Raw genomic sequence first — 20,398 nt, 5'->3', positions numbered from 1 at the left:
CTGTGAGCTCAGTGTGTGACGGGGACCTGAGGCTGACCTTTAGGTGGAGCTTCAGTCCTCTCAGGGACCTGGGTCTTTGAGCGGACCTGGATCTCTGGCTGAGGAACCACCTTCTCTAGACCCTGTTTGATCCAGTCCATCATCCTGTCACACACACAACCATAACATGGTTAACTAGTCCCGATGTGTTTACAGTAGAGTAGATTCTATTGATGGTTTTTATTATTGTCATGAGGCTAATGATCTTCAGACGTCGTCAGCTGGTTCTGAACACACTCCTTTTGGTCTGTTTCCAGGAGTCCAGCTCTCAGTTAATGAATGAGATTAGCTTTAATCCGACCGCTGAGCTTGTTGTTGATCTGACATTATTTACCTGCTGCTTCCTGCTCAACAACCTTCCTTCCTATTTACAGCAAATAAACACACTCAGACATGAACAGGATCAGGATCAGGATCAGGATCAGGATCAGGATCAGGATCAGGTCCTATTGAAATTAAATTAATGTGACAGTGCTAATTTATGCAGCTAAGGCAGCCACCGCAGCCACCGCTGCCACGGCAGCCACTGCAGCCACCGCAGCCACCGCTGCCACGGCAGCCACTGCAGCCACCGCAGCCACGGCAGCCACGGCAGCCACGGCAGCCACGGCAGCCACGGCAGCCACCGCTGCCACGGCAGCCACCGCTGCCACGGCAGCCACCGCAGCCACCGCAGCCACGGCAGCCACCGCAGCCACCGCAGCCACCGCAGCCACCGCTGCCACGGCAGCCACCGCAGCCACCGCAGCCACCGCTGCCACCGCTGCCACGGCAGCCACCGCAGCCACCGCAGCCACCGCTGCCACCGCTGCCACCGCAGCCACCGCAGCCACCGCAGCTACTCTGCTGCTTTTCCGTCAGACTCTTGTGAAACGTATTAAATGTCACTCTATGTGCCATTAAAAAGGACTTCAACCCAACACACCTGGGTGGGAGGGGCTTGTTGTGGTCTCGGTCCGATCCCGCCTCCACCACGGTGACCTGGATCCCTGCAGCTGAAACAAACCAGTGATTCATTCATTTAACGTCGTTACTTTAACGTGGGTCTGAGTCTTTGCTCTGATCTCTTCTCACCTTTAGCAGCTGCTGTTTGATGCACCTGAGGAGAAACAAACACACAAGGTCACATGACCAGCAGACAGGAAGTGAGGGAGATTAAAGGAGCAGGTTACTAGTAATGATCAGAGCTGTTTCACCACTAACACACTTTCACCTGAACAACAGCACTGACATTTATAAAGACTGATTTAGTGTGTTGTGATGCTCTCTCTATTCAGACGGACCTCCATTTCATCAGGTTTACACCTGAGGAAATATATGTTTGACCAACGAAATCCTTTGTTCCAACTGATAAACAACAACAATAATCAGCCAGCTGTTTCTGGATGAAGGACAACATCAGGCCTGAGATCCCCCAGCAGCTGGATACCATGGAGACGGGGATGGAGCTGATATGTACCTGCTGAGGGACCTGCTGAGGGACCTGCTGAGGGACCTGCTGATGTACCTGCTGAGGGACCTGCTGAGGGACCTGCTGATGTACCTGCTGATGTACCTGCTGAGGGACCTGCTGAGGGACTTGCTGAGGGACCTGCTGATGTACCTGCTGAGGGACCTGCTGAGGGACCTGCTGATGGACCTGCTGAGGGACCTGCTAATGTACCTGCTGAGGGACCTGCTGAGGGACCTGCTGAGGGACCTGCTGAGGGACCTGCTGATGTACCTGCTGATGTACCTGCTGAGGGACCTGCTGATGTACCTGCTAATGTACCTGCTGAGGGACCTGCTGATGTACCTGCTGAGGGACCTGCTGAGGGACCTGCTGATGTACCTGCTGAGGGACCTGCTGAGGGACCTGCTGATGTACCTGCTGATGTACCTGCTGAGGGACCTGCTGAGGGACCTGCTGATGTACCTGCTGATGTACCTGCTGAGCAGGCTGTTCAGCTGCTGGTGGTTCCTTCCTGGTCAGGTCAGGCTGAGGGACGACCATCTCCAGACCCTGAGCGATCCAGGCTATCATCCCCTTCCTGTGGTTCAAACAGCAGAGAGACACAATGACTGATGTCTACTGGACTCTGGAGGACTCTGGAGGACTCTGGAGGACTCTGGAGGACTCTACTGGACTCTGGAGGACTCTGTTGGACTCTGGAAGACTCTACTGGACTCTGGAGGACTCTGTTGGACTCTGGAGGACTCTACTGGACTCTGGAGGACTCTACTGGACTCTAGAGGACTCTACTGGACTCTGGAGGACTCTGCAGAACCGCCACCGGCTCCTCGGCAGGACAACCCAAACATGCTGATGGTCATGTGATCAATGAAAGGGTGATGGGCTCTACTGGGTTCTACTTTCAGGGACTCAATAGAATCTGTAGCAGCAGACCTTCAGGACTGGAGGAGTTCTGGTCTGGTTCTACCAGAGGACATTGGACTTGTTTCCTCATTGTTTGGATCTCATGTTCCTCCTTCTAGTCTATTAGTTCCTCCTAGTGTTCCTCCTTCTAGTCTATTAGTTCTGTCTTAGTGATTTGGTTTTCTGTTATTTTGTTTGCATTCTAGTGTTTCCTGTTTTAGTTTGAAATTCAATCCTCTTGTCTGGTTTTACTTCCTACCTTTGTTTGTTTTCCCACCTTTTTTGATTGTCTGCCCCGCCCTGATTAGTTCTCCCGGTGACTATCTGTAACTATCTGTAACTATCTGTGACTATCTGTGACTATCTGTAACTATCTGTGACTATCTGTGACTATCTGTAACTATCTGTAACTATCTGTGACTATCTGTAACTATCTGTGACTATCTGTAACTATCTGTAACTATCTGTGACTATCTGTAACTATCTGTAACTATCTGTGACTATCTGTAACTATCTGTAACTATCTGTGACTATCTGTGACTATCTGTAACTATCTGTGACTATCTGTAACTATCTGTAACTATCTGTGACTATCTGTGACTATCTGTAACTATCTGTAACTATCTGTGACTATCTGTAACTATCTGTAACTATCTGTAAACGCAGGTCATAAGGCGGCTCACTATTTGGCACTTTCTGTTGAGGGGATTAAAAAGCAGCTCACTATTTGGCAGGAAATGTTTCCTGTAGTTACTTACTGGTCTTCAGGTTTACTGGAAAAGGAACACAGAGAGAACACAGAGGGAACACAGAGGAAACACAGAGAGAACACAGAGGGAACACAGAGAGAACACAGAGAGAACACAGAGGGAACACAGAGGAAACACAGAGAGAACACAGAGGGAACACAGAGAGAACACAGAGAGAATACAGAGGGAACACAGAGGGAACACAGAGGAAACACAGAGAGAACACAGAGGGAACACAGAGAGAACACAGAGGGAACACAGAGGGAACACAGAGGAAACACAGAGAGAACACAGAGGGAACACAGAGAGAACACAGAGGGAACACAGGTCAGACTCAGGTCGTATCAAAACAAGTCCAAGTCCAGACTCAAGTCGTATCAAAACAAGTCCAAGTCCAGACTAGAGTTCAGAATGTGAACTAGTGATCCTGTATTATATTTACCTCGTTGATGGTTCCTCCTGTGTGAACGGGGTAAGGTGGGTCGGGGGGGTGAAGGAAGGAGAAGACATGGAGACATTACCATGACATCCAGGACACCTGGACTCTGTTGTAAGGTCTGATACCGGGTCAGCATCTGATCCCGGGTCAGTACCCGATCCTGGGTCAGGATCTGGTGCTCACCTTGGTGGTGGAGTTGGCTCGACTCAGCTTTGGAGAGAGTACCGGTTGAGGCAGAGCGGTGCTGATCCACATCAACACACCGGGCTGAGATCCTGCAGGTCTGAGGACAGAACAGGACCAGTTCTAACCTTCAGTTCTCTCAGAGTCACGTCTCAGAGTCACGTCTCAGAGTCACGTCTCAGAGTCACGTCTCAGCGTCACGTCTCAGAGTCACGTCTCAGAGTCACGTCTCAGAGTCACGTCTCAGCGTCACGTCTCAGCGTCACGTCTCAGCGTCACGTCTCAGAGTCACGTCTCAGCGTCACGTCTCAACACAAACTCAGCAGAACTTCTTGAATACACGATGTGTAATATAGGCGGGCGTGAGAGCGGTATTTAACGGTGTTTAACGGTGTTTAACGGTGTTTAACGGCGTTTAATGGCGTTTAGACGCCGCTCTGTCTCGTCCGTCCCGTCATCAGTCTTACATGACTTCTTCTCTGCGGGAGAGAACTGACGTGTGGCTTGAGAGGGCGTGAGAGGGCGTGAGGATTACGTGCACAGCTCAAATTTCACGTGCACTGCCGTGCACATGCACGTGTTATTTGGGGCCCTGCGGTCAGATGGTCCCATTATGATGTCATGAATAACACTAACTCTACTACTGTAATCAGATTACTTTACAGACGCCAGCATACGGCTTCATCATCTCATTTAGATGATGTCATCGCTGCTCCACACAAACACTCATGTTCACACATACTGTATGTTATATACAGTATGTACAGTATATAATATACGTCATTACGTATATAATATGTATACGTATATTATATATCATCACGGTGATGTCATCAGAAGAACTCACCCGTTGTCCTCGGCTGGTGCTTCCTGGTTGAGTTTGTCAGCTTTTGGAGCTGTTGATAAAACACAGATGTATGTTTATGTGTATATGTATACATGTTTATGTGTATACAGTATGTATACTTGTTTATGTGTATATGTATACATGTTTATGTGTATACAGTATGTATACATGTTTATGTGTATATGAATACATGTTTATGTGTATATGTATACTTGTTTATGTGTATATGTATACTTGTTTATGTGTATATGTATACATGTTTATGTGTATATGTATACTTGTTTATGTGTATATGTATACATGTTTATGTGTATATGTATACATGTTTATATGTATATGTGTATATGTTTATGTGTATACAGTATGTATACTTGTTTATGTGTATATAATATGTATACATGTTTATGTGTATATGAATACATGTTTATGTGTATATGTATACTTGTTTATGTGTATATGTATACTTGTTTATGTGTATATGTATACTTGTTTATGTGTATATGTATACTTGTTTATGTGTATATGTATACATGTTTATGTGTATATATATATAAACTGGAAAAACAAAGTTAGTAAACTTGTGTTTGGTTAGTAAACTTGTGTTTGGTGGATTATTTCTCTGTATGTATACTTGTTTATGTGTATACAATATGTATACATGTTTATGTGTATATGAATACATGTTTATGTGTATATGTATACTTGTTTATGTGTATATGTATACTTGTTTATGTGTATATGTATACTTGTTTATGTGTATATGTATACATGTTTATATGTATATATATATAAACTGGAAAAACAAAGTTATTAACTTGTGTTTGGTGGATTATTTCTCTGTTGTATCAATGCTAATGGTCATTGTATTCTACATGGGTGGAAAGCCTGTTTATTTACCTTCACAATGATGTCACACTTGTAAGGATCATGTATTTGTGGGATGAGCAGCACAGCTGATTATGTGGGGAGCCCCGGTGCCGATGGTAAACAGTGTATTTTCCTGTTGGTGTTGACTCTTGTTGTGAGTTGTTTGGTGGATGATTGAACTCTCTATCAGTAACAAGGAACAAACAAGACATATTGATTGATTGAATCCACCGTCAGGAGCCTCAGTAGCGGTGGAAGATCCATACGCAGCCACAACAGCCTGGCACCTCCTCCTCATGCTGGTCACCAACCTGGTCACACGTTGCTGTGGGATGGCGTTCCATTCCTCAACCAGGATTGGTTGCAGGTCAGCCAGCGTGGTTGTGTTGGTCACTCTAACACGTACAGCACGCCCAAGCTGATCCTACAAGTGTTGAATTGGGTTGAGGTCTGGACTCTTGGCAGGCCGTTCCATTCTCTCTCCTCCCACATTGTGGAGGTAGTCTGTGATAACCCTGGCTCTGTAGGGGCGAGCGTTGTTTCTTGGAGGATGAAGTTAGGTCCCAGATTGTGGAGATATGGGATCACCACTGGCTGCAGAATCTCATCCTGATATCTCCCTGCATTGAGATGGCCTTCAATGATGACAAGCCTTGTTTTACCAGTGAGGGAGATGCCCCCCCCACACCATGACCCTGCCCCCACCAAAAGCTGTTACTCCATCGGTTCAACAATCAGCACAGCGTTCTCCACGTCGTCTCCATACTTTGACCCTGCCATCCAACTTTGGCAGACAGAACCTGGACTCATCACTGAACATGACATTCCCCCACATGTTCAGGTTCCATTGTCTGTGTTGTTGACACCAGCGCAAACGGGCCTGACGGTGAAGGGCAGTCATTGCAGGCTTCCTGGTAGCCTTATGAGAATACACTGTTTACCATTGGCAGAGCATTTTGGAACATTGTTCTTGGGCACTCCCCACATAATCAGCTGTGCTGCTCATCCCACAAATGCATGATCCTTACAAGTGTGACATCATTGTGAAGGTAAATAAACAGGCTTTCCAACGATGTAAAATACAATGACCATTAGCATTGATACAACAGAGAAATAATCCACCAAACACAAGTTAACAAACTTTGTTTACCAGTATATATATATATGTGTATATGTGTATATATATATATATATATATATATATATATATACAGTACATGTTTATGTTTATATATGTATACAGTACATGTTTATGTTTATATATATATACAGTATGTTTATATGTATACATGTTTCCATGTTCAGAGTGAAGAATGAAACAGAGATGTATGTTTATGTATATATGTATACTGTATATCCATGTTTGTATGTTGCTGACCAACATGACGTTGACTGTGAGAGACATCTAGGGGGTGTGGTCTGGTGGTTTCTAGGGTTAGGGGTCTAGGGTGTGTGGTCTGGTGGTCTCTAGGGTTAGGGGTCTAGGGGGTGTGGTCTGGTGGTTTCTAGGGTTAGGGGTCTAGGGGGTGTGGTCTGGTGGTCTCTAGGGTTAGGGGTCTAGGGGGTGTGGTCTGGTGGTTTCTAGGGTTAGGGGTCTAGGGGGTGTGGTCTGGTGGTCTCTAGGGTTAGGGGTCTAGGGGGTGTGGTCTGGTGGTTTCTAGGGTTAGGGGTCTAGGGGGTGTGGTCTGGTGGTTTCTAGGGTTAGGGGTCTAGGGGGTGTAGTCTGGTGGTCTCTAGGGTTAGGAGTCTAGGGGTCTAGGGGGTGTGGTCTGGACTACCTTCAGGTCTGCACTCATCCTGAAACGTCACTTTCTTCTCCTGTTGAAGACACACGATGACATCATCATCATCATCATCATCATCATCATCATCATCAAATAATACAAACATGTGATCTGATTCATATTTAAAGTCCTCTTTGTGAAGTCATGGTAGTAATACTTATAATACTACTGTAGTAATACTTATAATACTACTGTAGTAATACTTATAATACTACTGTAGTAAGACTTGTAATACTACTGTAGTAAGACTTGTAATACTACTGTAGTAATACTTGTAATACTACTGTAGTAAGACTTGTAATACTACTGAAGTAATACTTGTAATACTACTGTAGTAAGACTTGTAATACTACTGTAGTAATACTTGTAATACTACTGTAGTAATACTTGTAATACTACTGTAGTAATACTTGTAATACTACTGTAGTAAGACTTGTAATACTACTGAAGTAATACTTGTAATACTACTGTAGTAAGACTTGTAATACTACTGTAGTAATACTTGTAATACTACTGTAGTAAGACTTGTAATACTACTGTAGTAATACTTGTAATACTACTGTAGTAAGACTTGTAATACTACTGAAGTAATACTTGTAATACTACTGTAGTAAGACTTGTAATACTACTGTAGTAATACTTGTAATACTACTGTAGTAAGACTTGTAATACTACTGTAGTAATACTTGTAATACTACTGAACGTGGAGGATTTAAAACTCTACTAGAAAACAGAAACTGGTCTTCTAACATGGGCTAGAAGAGACCAGACGGACGTGATAAATAAATGTGATGGTCATAAAGTAATAAAGGGGCGTGGCTTACAGTGACGGGAGGCGTCTTGGCTACAGGAGGCGGAGCCGCGGCAGGGGGCGGGGCCACAGCAGGGGGCGGGGCAGCGGTTGGTTTAACCTCCTCCTGCTCCGGGACGCTTTTGGGCGGAGGCTCCGGCGGCTGAGGAACCACTTTGACCACCCAGCTCAACATCTGCACCGACAGACACACAAACACACAAACACACAGCAGCTGCTCACATCTGGATTTAAGGTTCCTCTTTTCTGTCTTTCTTTAGAAAACAACAATTTTCACACAATCAAAAAAATACTTTGTATATCTTTAGATAAATAAAATGTTTGAACCTGTTGACTTCCTCTGATGTATTTAACATTTGATCCCAGTCAGTGTGAATATATATATATACATATATATATTATATATATACTCACTTTCAATGACACCCAATGAATTGTTCCAACACAAGACTCCAGGTTATTTATATCGTCATTATATTATTACAGAAATAAAACATATCTGAACACCAGTAAGAACAGAGAGAGAGTAATCACATATAATAATATATATACTGGAAAAACAAAGTTGTTAACTTGTGTTTGGTGGATTATTTCTCTGTTGTATCAATGCTAATGGTCATTGTATTCTACATGGTTGAAAGCCTGTTTATTTACCTTCACAATGATGTCACACTTTTGTGGGATGAGCAGCACAGCTGATGATGTGGGGAGCGCCCAAGAACAATGTTCCAAAATGCTCTGCCAATGGTAAACAGTGTATTCTCATAAGGCTACCAGGAAGCCTGCAATGACTGCCTTTCACCGTCAGGCCCGTTGGCGCTGGTGTCGACAACACAGACAATGGAACCTGAACATGTGGGGGAATGTCATGTTCAGTGATGAGTCCAGGTTCTGTCTGCCAAAGTTGGATGGCAGGTCAAAGTATGGAGACGACGTGGAGAACGCTATGCTGATTGTTGAACCGATGGAGTAACAGCTTTTGGTGGGGGCAGTGTCATGGTGTGGGGGGGGCATCTCCCTCACTGGTAAAACAAGGCTTGTCATCATTGAAGGCCATCTCAATGCAGGGAGATATCGGGATGAGATTCTGCAGCCAGTGGTGATCCCATATCTCCACAATCTGGGACCTAACTTCATCCTCCAAGAAACAACGCCCCCCCCCACAGAGCCAGGGTTATCACAGACTACCTCCACAATGTGGGAGGAGAGAGAATGGAACGGCCTGCCAAGAGTCCAGACCTCAACCCAATTCAACACTTGTGGGATCAGCTTGGGCGTACTGTATGTGTTAGAGTGACCAACACAACCACGCTGGCTGACCTGCAACCAATCCTGGTTGAGGAATGGAACGCCATCCCACAGCAACGTGTGACCAGGTTGGTGACCAGCATGAGGAGGAGGTGCCAGGCTGTTGTGGCTGCATATGGATCTTCCACCGCTACTGAGGCTCCTGACGGTGGATTCAATCAATCAATATGTCTTGTTTGTTCCTTGTTACTGATAGAGAGTTCAATCATCCACCAAACAACTCACAACAAGAGTCAACACCAACAGGAAAATACACTGTTTACCATCGGCACCGGGGCTCCCCACATAATCAGCTGTGCTGCTCATCCCACAAATGCATGATCCTTACAAGTGTGACATCATTGTGAAGGTAAATAAACAGGCTTTCCAACCATGTAAAATACAATGACCATTAGCATTGATACAACAGAGAAATAATCCACCAAACACAAGTTTCCAAACTTTGTTTTTCCAGTTTATATATATATTATTATATGTGATTACTCTCTCTCTGTTCTTACTGGTGTTCAGATCATGTCTGGCTGAGTGTAAGCCTCAATTAGAGCTCCCTGACGGTGACGGTGACGGTGACGGTGACCCTAATCCACCTCAGGAGCTCCTCCAGCTGATAACAGCCGTGATCAGAACCTCCGTCCAGCTGCTCACTCACAACTTCAACTTAGATTCAGAGACATTTAACCAGAAAACAGAACCACCTCGTCAGCTGAAGGGAAAACATCCTGGTCGGGCTTAAAATAACAATGTAAACTAAGTAAAATACGTACAGAAACAACGTAACAGATGCACTGAAAACACGTCACTAATGTAAAACACGTCACTAAAACACGTCACTAACGTAAAACACGTCACCAAAGTAAAACACGTCACCAAAGTAAAACATGTCATTAACGTAAAACACGTCACCAAAGTAAAACACGTCACCAAAGTAAAACACGTCACTAACGTAAAACACGTCACCAAAGTAAAACACATCACCAAAGTAAAACACGTCGCTAACGTAAAACACGTCGCTAACATAAAACACGTCGCTAACGTAAAACACGTCGCTAACATAAAACACGTCACTAACGTAAACTCGTCCCTAACGTAAACTCGTCCCTAACGTAAAACACGTCACTAACGTAAAACACATCGCTAACGTAAAACACGTCACTAACGTAAAACACATCGCTAACGTAAAACAAGTCACTAACGTAAAACAAGTCACTAAAGTAAAACATGTCACTAAAGTAAAACACGTCACCAATGTAAAACACGTCACCAAAGTAAAACACGTCACTAACGTAAAACACGTCACTAACGTAAAACACGTCACTAACGTAAAACACGTCACTAACGTAAAACACGTCACCAAAGTAAAACACGTCACTAACGTAAAACACGTCACTAAAGTAAAACAAGTCACTAACGTAAAACACGTCACTAACGTAAAACACGTCATTAACGTAAAACAAGTCACTAACGTAAAACACGTCACTAACGTAAAACAAGTCACTAACGTAAAACAAGTCACTAACGTAAAACACGTCACTACGTAAAACAAGTCCCTAACGTAAAACACGTCGCTAACGTAAAACACGTCACTAACGTAAAACACGTCACTAACGTAAAACACGTCACTAACGTAAAACAAGTCACTAACGTAAAACAAGTCACTAACGTAAAACACGTCACTAACGTAAAACACGTCACTAACGCAAAACAAGTCACTAACATAAAACAAGTCACTAAAGTAAAACACGTCACTAACATAAAACACGTCACTAACGTAAAACACGTCACTAACGTAAAACAAGTCACTAACGTAAAACACGTCCCTAACGTAAAACATGTCCCTAACGTAACTGACAAATCAAACCAAAACAGCGTTCTATATAGAACCTTTATTTAACATTGAGATTAGAACCTCTTTACGGTCTCAAGGTTAAAGTCCTGTTTGTTGGACCCTAACAAGTTAACCAGTTAACCAGTCAGAACATCAACAAGTTAACGAGTCAGAACATCAACCAGTTAACGAGTCAGAACATCAACAAGTTAACCAGTCAGAACATCAACCAGTTAACGAGTCAGAACATCAACAAGTTAACCAGTTAACCAGTCAGAACATCAACCAGTTAACGAGTCAGAACATCAACCAGTTAACCAGTTAACCAGTCAGAAAATCAACCAGTTAACCAGTTAACCAGTCAGAACATCAACCAGTTAACCAGTCAGAACATCAACAAGTTAACCAGTTAACCAGTCAGAACATCAACCAGTCAGAAAATCAACCAGTCAGAAAATCAACCAGTTAACCAGTTAACCAGTCAGAACATCAACCAGTTAACCAGTCAGAACATCAACAAGTTAACCAGTTAACCAGTCAGAACATCAACCAGTTAACCAGTTAACCAGTCAGAACATCAACAAGTTAACCAGTTAACCAGTCAGAACATCAACAAATTAACCAGTTAACCAGTCAGAACATCAACAAGTTAACCAGTTAACCAGTCAGAACATCAACCAGTTAACCAGTCAGAACATCAACCAGTTAACCAGTTAACCAGTCAGAACATCAACAAGTTAACCAGTTAACCAGTCAGAACATCAACCAGTTAACCAGTTAACCAGTCAGAACGTCAACCAGTTAACCAGTCAGAACATCAACCAGTTAACCAGTTAACCAGTCAGAACATCAACAAGTTAACCAGTTAACCAGTCAGAACATCAACCAGTTAACCAGTTAACCAGTCAGAACATCAACAAGTTAACCAGTTAACCAGTCAGAACATCAACAAGTTAACCAGTTAACCAGTCAGAACATCAACAAGTTAACCAGTTAACCAGTCAGAACATCAACCAGTTAACCAGTTAACCAGTCAGAACATCAACAAGTTAACCAGTTAACCAGTCAGAACATCAACAAGTTAACCAGTTAACCAGTCAGAACATCAACAAATTAACCAGTTAACCAGTCAGAACATCAACAAGTTAACCAGTTAACCAGTCAGAACATCAACAAGTTAACCAGTTAACCAGTCAGAACATCAACAAGTTAACCAGTTAACCATTCAGAACATCAACCAGTTAACCAGTTAACCAGTCAGAACATCAACAAGTTAACCAGTTAACCAGTCAGAACATCAACAAGTTAACCAGTTAACCAGTCAGAACATCAACCAGTTAACCAGTCAGAACATCAACAAATTAACCAGTTAACCAGTCAGAACATCAACCAGTTAACCAGTTAACCAGTCAGAACATCAACAAGTTAACCAGTTAACCAGTCAGAACATCAACAAGTTAACCAGTTAACCAGTCAGAACATCAACCAGTTAACCAGTCAGAACATCAACAAGTTAACCAGTTAACCAGTCAGAACATCAACAAATTAACCAGTTAACCAGTCAGAACATCAACAAGTTAACCAGTCAGAACATCAACCAGTTAACCAGTCAGAACATCAACAAGTTAACCAGTTAACCAGTCAGAACATCAACAAGTTAACCAGTCAGAACATCAACCAGTTAACCAGTCAGAACATCAACAAGTTAACCAGTTAACCAGTCAGAACATCAACCAGTTAACCAGTCAGAACATCAACAAATTAACCAGTTAACCAGTCAGAACATCAACAAGTTAACCAGTTAACCAGTCAGAACATCAACCAGTTAACCAGTCAGAACATCAACCAGTTAACCAGTTAACCAGTCAGAAAATCAACCAGTTAACCAGTTAACCAGTCAGAACATCAACCAGTTAACCAGTCAGAACATCAACAAATTAACCAGTTAACCAGTCAGAACATCAACAAGTTAACCAGTTAACCAGTCAGAACATCAACCAGTTAACCAGTCAGAACATCAACCAGTTAACCAGTTAACCAGTCAGAACATCAACAAGTTAACCAGTTAACCAGTCAGAACATCAACAAGTTAACCAGTTAACCAGTCAGAACATCAACCAGTTAACCAGTTAACCAGTCACCGGAGGACCCAATGTGAGCCGGCACTTTGGTCCCCTCTGGTTTCAGAACTGGACCGTGGTCTCTGTGGCCTGTCGCTCATCATTAATCTGGACAGAACCCGTTAGACTCCCAAAGACGAGTCCTGAGTCCAGCTAACAGGACTCTAACAGGCTTGGGTCGGTCCAGACCACGTTGGACAAAAAAAGCCCTGGTCTGCTGGGGGTCTCTAGGGTTAGGGGGTCTAGGGGGTGTAGTCCATGTGCTGGTGGTCTCTAGGGTTAGGGGGCCTAGGGGGTGTGGTCCATGTGCTGGTGGTTTCTAGGGTTAGAGGTCTAGGGGGTGTGGTCTGGTGGTCTCTAGGGTTAGGGGTCTAGGGGGTGTGGTCTGGTGGTCTCTAGGGTTAGGGGTCTAGGGGGTGTGGTCTGGTGGTCTCTAGGGTTAGGGGTCTAGGGGGTGAGGTCTGGTGGTCTCTGGTCCTACCTTAGTAGCTCAGTCAGGGTCCAGCAGCATCCCGGCGGCGGTGAAGAAGCGGTGAAGAGCTGCAGGGATCTGAGCTCTGTGGGGGATTATGGAGGAACTCTGCTAACAGGATTACTGAGGGAGGGCAGAGTGAGACGGACGGACCAATGAGGGCTCAGATTAAACACCCAAAAGCTGAAACATGAAGGGTTCCTCTAGTTGATGAACCGAACCATGGTACCCGGCCTGACGGTACCCGGCCTGACGGTACTGACGGTACCCGGCCTGACGGTACCCAGCCTGACGGTACCCGGCCTGACTGTAGCCGGCCTGACGGTACTGACGGTACCCGGCCTGACTGTAGCCGGCCTGACTGTACTGACGGTACCCTGCCTGACGGTACCCGGCCTGACGGTACCCGGCCTGACTGTACCCGGCCTGACTGTACCCGGCCTGACTGTACCCGGCCTGACGGTACCCGGCCTGAGGGTACCCGGCCTGACTGTACCCGGCCTGACTGTACCCGGCCTGACGGTACTGACTGTACCCTGCTTGACTGTACCCGGCCTGACTGTACCCGGCCTGACGGTATTGACTGTACCCGGCCTGACTGTACCCGGCCTGACTGTACCCGGCCTGACTGTACCTGGCCTGACGGTATTGACTGTACCCGGCCTGACTGTACCTGGCCTGACGGTATTGACTGTACCCGGCCTGACGGTACCCGGCCTGACGGTACTGACCGTACCCGGCCTGAGGGTACCCGGCCTGACGGTACTGACTGTACCCGACCTGACAGTACCCGGCCTGACTGTACTGACGGTACCTGGATTGACGGTACTGACGGTACCCGATCTGACTGTACCCGGCCTTACGGTACTGACAGTCCCGGCCTGACAGTACCCGGCCTTACTGAACTGACGGTACCTGGATTGACGGTACTGATGGTAGCCGGCCTGACAGTACTGACGGTACTGACGGTACTGACGGTACTGACGGTACCCGGTCTTACGGTACTGACTGTACCCAGCCTGACGTTACTGACTGTGCCCGGCCTTACGGTACTGACTGTACCCGGCCTTACGGTACTGACTGTGCCCGGACTTACGGTACTGACTGTACCCGGCCTTACGGTACTGACTGTGCCCGGCCTTACGGTACTGACTGTACCCAGCCTGACGTTACTGACTGTGCCCGGCCTTACGGTACTGATTGTGCCCGGCCTGACGTTACTGACAGTACCTGGATTGACGGTACTGATGGTAGCCGGCCTGACGGTACCCGGCCTGACTGTACCCGGCCTGACTGTACCTGGCCTGACAGTACCCGGCCTGACGGTACCCGGCTTGAGGGTACCCGGCCTGAGGGTACCCGGCCTGACTGTACCCGGCCTGACGGTACCCGGCCTGAGGGTACCCGGCCTGACTGTACCCGGCCTGACTGTACCCGGCCTGACGGTACTGACTGTACCCGGCTTGACTGTACCCGGCCTGACTGTACCCGGCCTGACGGTATTGACTGTACCCGGCCTGACTGTACCCGGCCTGACTGTACCCGGCCTGACGGTATTGACTGTACCCGGCCTGACTGTACCCGGCCTGACGGTATTGACTGTACCCGGCCTGACGGTACCCGGCCTGACGGTACTGACCGTACCCGGCCTGAGGGTACCCGGCCTGACGGTACTGACTGTACCCGACCTGACAGTACCCGGCCTGACTGTACTGACGGTACCTGGATTGACGGTACTGACGGTACCCGATCTGACTGTACCCGGCCTTACGGTACTGACAGTCCCGGCCTGACAGTACCCGGCCTTACTGAACTGACGGTACCTGGATTGACAGTACTGATGGTAGCCGGCCTGACGGTACTGACGGTACCCGGCCTTACGGTACTGACTGTACCCAGCCTGACGTTACTGACTGTGCCCGGCCTTACGGTACTGACTGTGCCCGGCCTTACGGTACTGACTGTGCCCGGACTTACGGTACTGACTGTACCCGGCCTTACGGTACTGACTGTACCCGGCCTTACGGTACTGACTGTGCCCGGCCTTACGGTACTGACTGTACCCAGCCTGACGTTACTGACTGTGCCCGGCCTTACGGTACTGACTGTGCCCGGCCTTACGGTACTGACAGTCCCGGCCTGACAGTACCCGGCCTTACTGAACTGACGATACCTGGATTGACGGTACTGATGGTAGCCGGCCTGACTGTACCCGGCCTGACTGTACCCGGCCTGACAGTACCCGGCCTGACAGTACCCGGCCTGACTGTACCCCGGCCTGACTGTACCCGGCCTGGTGGTACTGATGGTACCCAGCCTGACTTTTACACTCACTCACGTACCGTTGGTTTTTATTACACTTTTAAATGTTTCTCCTTTAACTTATTTTTCTTTACCTTATTTTAGATGAAATGATCCACAGAGAGATTGTTATTATTATTGTTATTATTATTATTTTTTATTATTATTATTATTATTATTATTATTATTATTTATATTATTATTATATATATTATTATTATTTATATTATTATTATATATATATTATTATATATTATTATTATTATTATTATTATTATTATTATTATATATGTATATTATTATTATAATTATTATATATTATATATTATTATTATTATTATATATATATATTATTATTATTATTATAATATATATTATTATTATTATTATTATTATTATTATATATATTATTATTATTATTATATATTTATATATTATTATTATCATTATCATTATTATTATTATTATTATTATTATTATTATTATTATTATTATTATTATTTATATTATTATTATATATATTATTATTATTTATATTATTATTATTATTATTATATATATATATTATTATTATTATATATTATCATTATTATTATTATATTATTATTATTATTATTATTATATTATTATTATTATTATTGTTATTATATTATTATTATTATTATATTATTATTATTATTATTATTATTATTATTATTATTATTATATATGTATATATTATTATTATTATCTGTGTAGCAGCAGTTCCAGGTTAAAGCTGTTCATGTAGCTCTGAGGGGATTAGCTGCTAACGAGGTTAAGACCAGCGTCAGCCAAACAGAGGATCTGAGCTCCCTGATCCAGATCACACCTGAGAACAGACCAGATGTCTGCTCATCAGGTCCATCACACAAAACCCTCCTGGTTCAGGTTCAGGTTCAGACCCTCCTGGTTCAGGTTCAGGTTCAAACCCTCCGTACGCTCCTTTAATGTCTCCTTACTCTCCTTTAATGTCTCCTTACTCTCCTTTAACGTCTCCTTATGCTCCTTTAATGTCTCCTTACGCTCCTTTAATGTCTCCTTACGCTCCTTTAATGTCTCCTTATGCTCCTTTAATGTCTCCTTATGCTCTTTTAATGTCTCCTTACTCTCCTTTAACGTCTCCTTATGCTCCTTTAATGTCTCCTTATGCTCCTTTAATGTCTCCTTATGCTCCTTTAATGTCTCCTTACGCTCCTTTAATGTCTCCTTATGCTCCTTTAACGTCTCCTTACGCTCCTTTAACGTCTCCGTACGCTCCTTTAACGCCTCCTTACGCTCCTTTAACATCTCCGTACGCTCCTTTAACGTCTCCTTACGCTCCTTTAACGCCTCCTTACGCTCCTTTAACGTCTCCGTACGCTCCTTTAACGTCTCCGTACGCTCCTTTAATGTCTCCTTACGCTCCTTTAACGCCTCCTTACGCTCCTTTAATGTCTCCGTACGCTCCTTTAATGTCTCCGTACGCTCCTTTAACGCCTCCTTACGCTCCTTTAACGCCTCCTTACGCTCCTTTAATGTCTCCGTACGCTCCTTTAACGTCTCCGTACGCTCCTTTAACGCCTCCTTACGCTCCTTTAACGTCTCCGTACGCTCCTTTAACGCCTCCTTACGCTCCTTTAACGTCTCCGTATGCTCCTTTAACGTCTCCGTACGCTCCTTTAACGCCTCCTTACGCTCCTTTAACGTCTCCGTACGCTCCTTTAACGCCTCCTTACGCTCCTTTAACGCCTCCTTACGCTCCTTTAATGTCTCCGTACGCTCCTTTAACGCCTCCTTACGCTCCTTTAACGCCTCCTTACGCTCCTTTAATGTCTCCGTACGCTCCTTTAACGCCTCCTTACGCTCCTTTAACGTCTCCTTATGCTCCTTTAATGTACTGCAGTAGAGGCAGGAAGCAGGCGAGGCGCTCTGAACCTCAGTGAGGAATTTATGTCCATGTGTAAAAGTTTAGTCCACTGAGTCATCCAGATAGGGAGGGAGTGTGTGTGTGAGGGAGGGAGTGTGTGTTTGAGGGAGTGTGTGTGTGAGGGAGTGTGTGTGTGTGTGTATTTAAACACCCCACCCCATCCTGTCCTGGATCATACCGGAGCTACTCGCTGCTGAAGGTAAGAACACAGAACCCAGAGAACACAGAACCCAGAGAACACAGAGAACAGAGAGAACACAGAGAACACAGAGAACACAGAGAACAGAGAGAACACAGAGAACAGAGAGAACACAGAGAACACAGAGAACACAGAGAACACAGGGAACAGAGAGAACAGAGAACACAGAGAACACAGAGAACAGAGAGAACACAGAGAACAGAGAGAACACAGAGAACACAGAGAACACAGAGAACACAGGGAACAGAGAGAACAGAGAGAACACAGAGAACAGAGAGAACAGAGAGAACACAGAGAACACAGAGAACACAGGGAACAGAGAGAACACAGAGAACACAGAGAACACAGAGAACACAGAACACAGGGAACAGAGAGAACACAGAGAGACTCAGATCTAGTGGAGATCAACTGTGAAACAACAGGAAGCGTTTATCTGTTTCTAACCTGCTCTGAGTTTCTGAGTTAGTGAAGAATGTGTTTTTGAGCTGAAGTCTCCCTGAGGAGGCTGGTGGGAATCCTTCCTGATGTTCTAACAGCTGGATGGTAGAGTAGATGGTGTTGAGAGCTGAAGTCTCCCTGAGGAGGCTGGTGGGAATCCTTCCTGATGTTCTAACAGCTGGATGGTAGAGTAGATGGTGTTGAGAGCTGAAGTCTCCCTGAGGAGGCCGGTGGGAATCCTTCCTGATGTTCTAACAGCTGGATGGTAGAGTAGATGGGTGTGGCCGGTCGGGTGAAGTCTGTAATTACCAGCTTCATGTGGGATCACAGAGAGGTGATGATGGAGCTCCTGAAACACATTAAAGAAGACGTACTGATATAGATCCATATAGGTATAAAACAGCTCTATGTTTTAGATCTATAGATATATATATACTGTATATATACTGTATATATATATATATATATATATTATATGTAATAAGTGTATTTAGGAGGAGTTAACGGTTGTTTCCTGTCATCAGGATGTTGTTATCAGAACCAGAGGAACATTCAGGCGTCCTCCGGTGGTTAAACAGCTGAACTACACTACTACTGTTTATTTATTGACCCAGATTAAATCTCTGGTGACCCACCTGAGGGTCCCGACCCGGTCTTTGGGAATCTCTGTTCTGAAGACCTTTTTCACAGCAGACATTTTGATTAATAACACTAACTACTATGTGTAAATGTCTAAATGTCTTAATGTCTAAATGTCTAAATGTCTTAATGTCTAAATGTCTTAATGTCTTAATTTCTAAATGTCTTAATGTCTTAATGTCTAAATGTCTAAATGTCTTAATGTCTAAATGTCTTAATGTCTAAATGTCTTAATGTCTAAATGTCTAAATGTCTTAATGTCTAAATGTCTAAATGTCTAAATGTCTTAATGTCTAAATGTCTTAATGTCTAAATGTCTTAATGTCTTAATTTCTAAATGTCTAAATGTCTTAATGTCTAAATGTCTAAATGTCTTAATGTCTTAATGTCTAAATGTCTAAATGTCTTAATGTCTAAATGTCTAAATGTCTTAATGTCTGAATGTCTAAATGTCTAAATGTCTTAATGTCTTAATGTCTAAATGTCTAAATGTCTTAATTTCTAAATGTCTAAATGTCTTAATGTCTAAATGTCTAAATGTCTTAATGTCTTAATGTCTAAATGTCTAAATGTCTTAATGTCTTAATGTCTAAATGTCTAAATGTCTTAATTTCTAAATGTCTAAATGTCTTAATGTCTAAATGTCTAAATGTCTTAATGTCTTAATGTCTAAATGTCTAAATGTCTTAATGTCTGAATGTCTAAATGTCTTAATGTCTAAATGTCTAAATGTCTTAATGTCTTAATGTCTAAATGTCTAAATGTCTTAATGTCTTAATTTCTAAATGTCTAAATGTCTTAATGTCTAAATGTCTAAATGTCTTAATGTCTTAATGTCTAAATGTCTAAATGTCTTAATGTCTGAATGTCTAAATGTCTTAATGTCTAAATGTCTAAATGTCTTAATGTCTGAATGTCTAAATGTCTAAATGTCTTAATGTCTTAATGTCTAAATGTCTTAACATCTAAATTTCTAAATGTCTTAATGTCTTAATGTCTAAATGTCTAAATGTCTAAATGTCTTAACATCTAAATTTCTAAATGTCTTAATGTCTTAATGTCTAAATGTCTAAATGTCTAAATGTCTAAATGTC

At 43.8% G+C, this 20,398-nt stretch overlaps 3 protein-coding genes across 3 annotated transcripts in view; 1 reads left to right on the top strand and 2 right to left on the bottom strand.

The window, feature by feature from the left end:
- The window catches only part of cngb1a (cyclic nucleotide gated channel subunit beta 1a), a 53,328-nt gene extending 44,556 nt beyond the window's left edge, over positions 1–8,772 (bottom strand). Inside the window, exons 1-12 of the mRNA XM_037762875.1 lie at positions 8,730–8,772; positions 8,089–8,250; positions 7,259–7,298; positions 4,614–4,662; positions 3,767–3,866; positions 3,587–3,603; positions 3,154–3,168; positions 1,955–2,069; positions 1,847–1,894; positions 1,114–1,138; positions 965–1,034; positions 38–144 (exon numbers count right to left, since the gene is read on the bottom strand). Of these exons, the coding sequence (XP_037618803.1) occupies positions 38–144; positions 965–1,034; positions 1,114–1,138; positions 1,847–1,894; positions 1,955–2,069; positions 3,154–3,168; positions 3,587–3,603; positions 3,767–3,866; positions 4,614–4,662; positions 7,259–7,298; positions 8,089–8,250 (748 nt within the window). The 5' untranslated portion in view covers positions 8,730–8,772. The remainder of the gene's footprint in view (positions 1–37; positions 145–964; positions 1,035–1,113; positions 1,139–1,846; positions 1,895–1,954; positions 2,070–3,153; positions 3,169–3,586; positions 3,604–3,766; positions 3,867–4,613; positions 4,663–7,258; positions 7,299–8,088; positions 8,251–8,729) is intronic.
- An 8,079-nt stretch (positions 8,773–16,851) lies between these two features.
- Positions 16,852–18,069, bottom strand: LOC119484201 (DNA ligase 1-like; the record flags this gene model as incomplete). Its single annotated transcript, XM_037762877.1, has 1 exon — positions 16,852–18,069. A coding segment is annotated over one exon (1,083 nt), but the record flags the coding sequence as incomplete, so codon positions are not given.
- Positions 18,070–18,075: 6 nt separating this feature from the next.
- Positions 18,076–20,398, top strand: part of LOC119484200 (annexin A2-B-like) — a 28,440-nt gene continuing 26,117 nt past the window's right edge. The window contains exon 1 of the mRNA XM_037762876.1: positions 18,076–18,227. The gene's annotated coding sequence lies outside the window, so the exon portion shown is untranslated. The remainder of the gene's footprint in view (positions 18,228–20,398) is intronic.

Source organism: Sebastes umbrosus, unplaced genomic scaffold (assembly GCF_015220745.1).
Source record: "Sebastes umbrosus isolate fSebUmb1 unplaced genomic scaffold, fSebUmb1.pri S36, whole genome shotgun sequence".
Taxonomy (NCBI): Eukaryota; Metazoa; Chordata; class Actinopteri; order Perciformes; family Sebastidae; genus Sebastes; species Sebastes umbrosus.
Note: the sequence above shows the minus strand (reverse complement) of the source record. Positions and strands in the feature narration are given on the sequence as shown.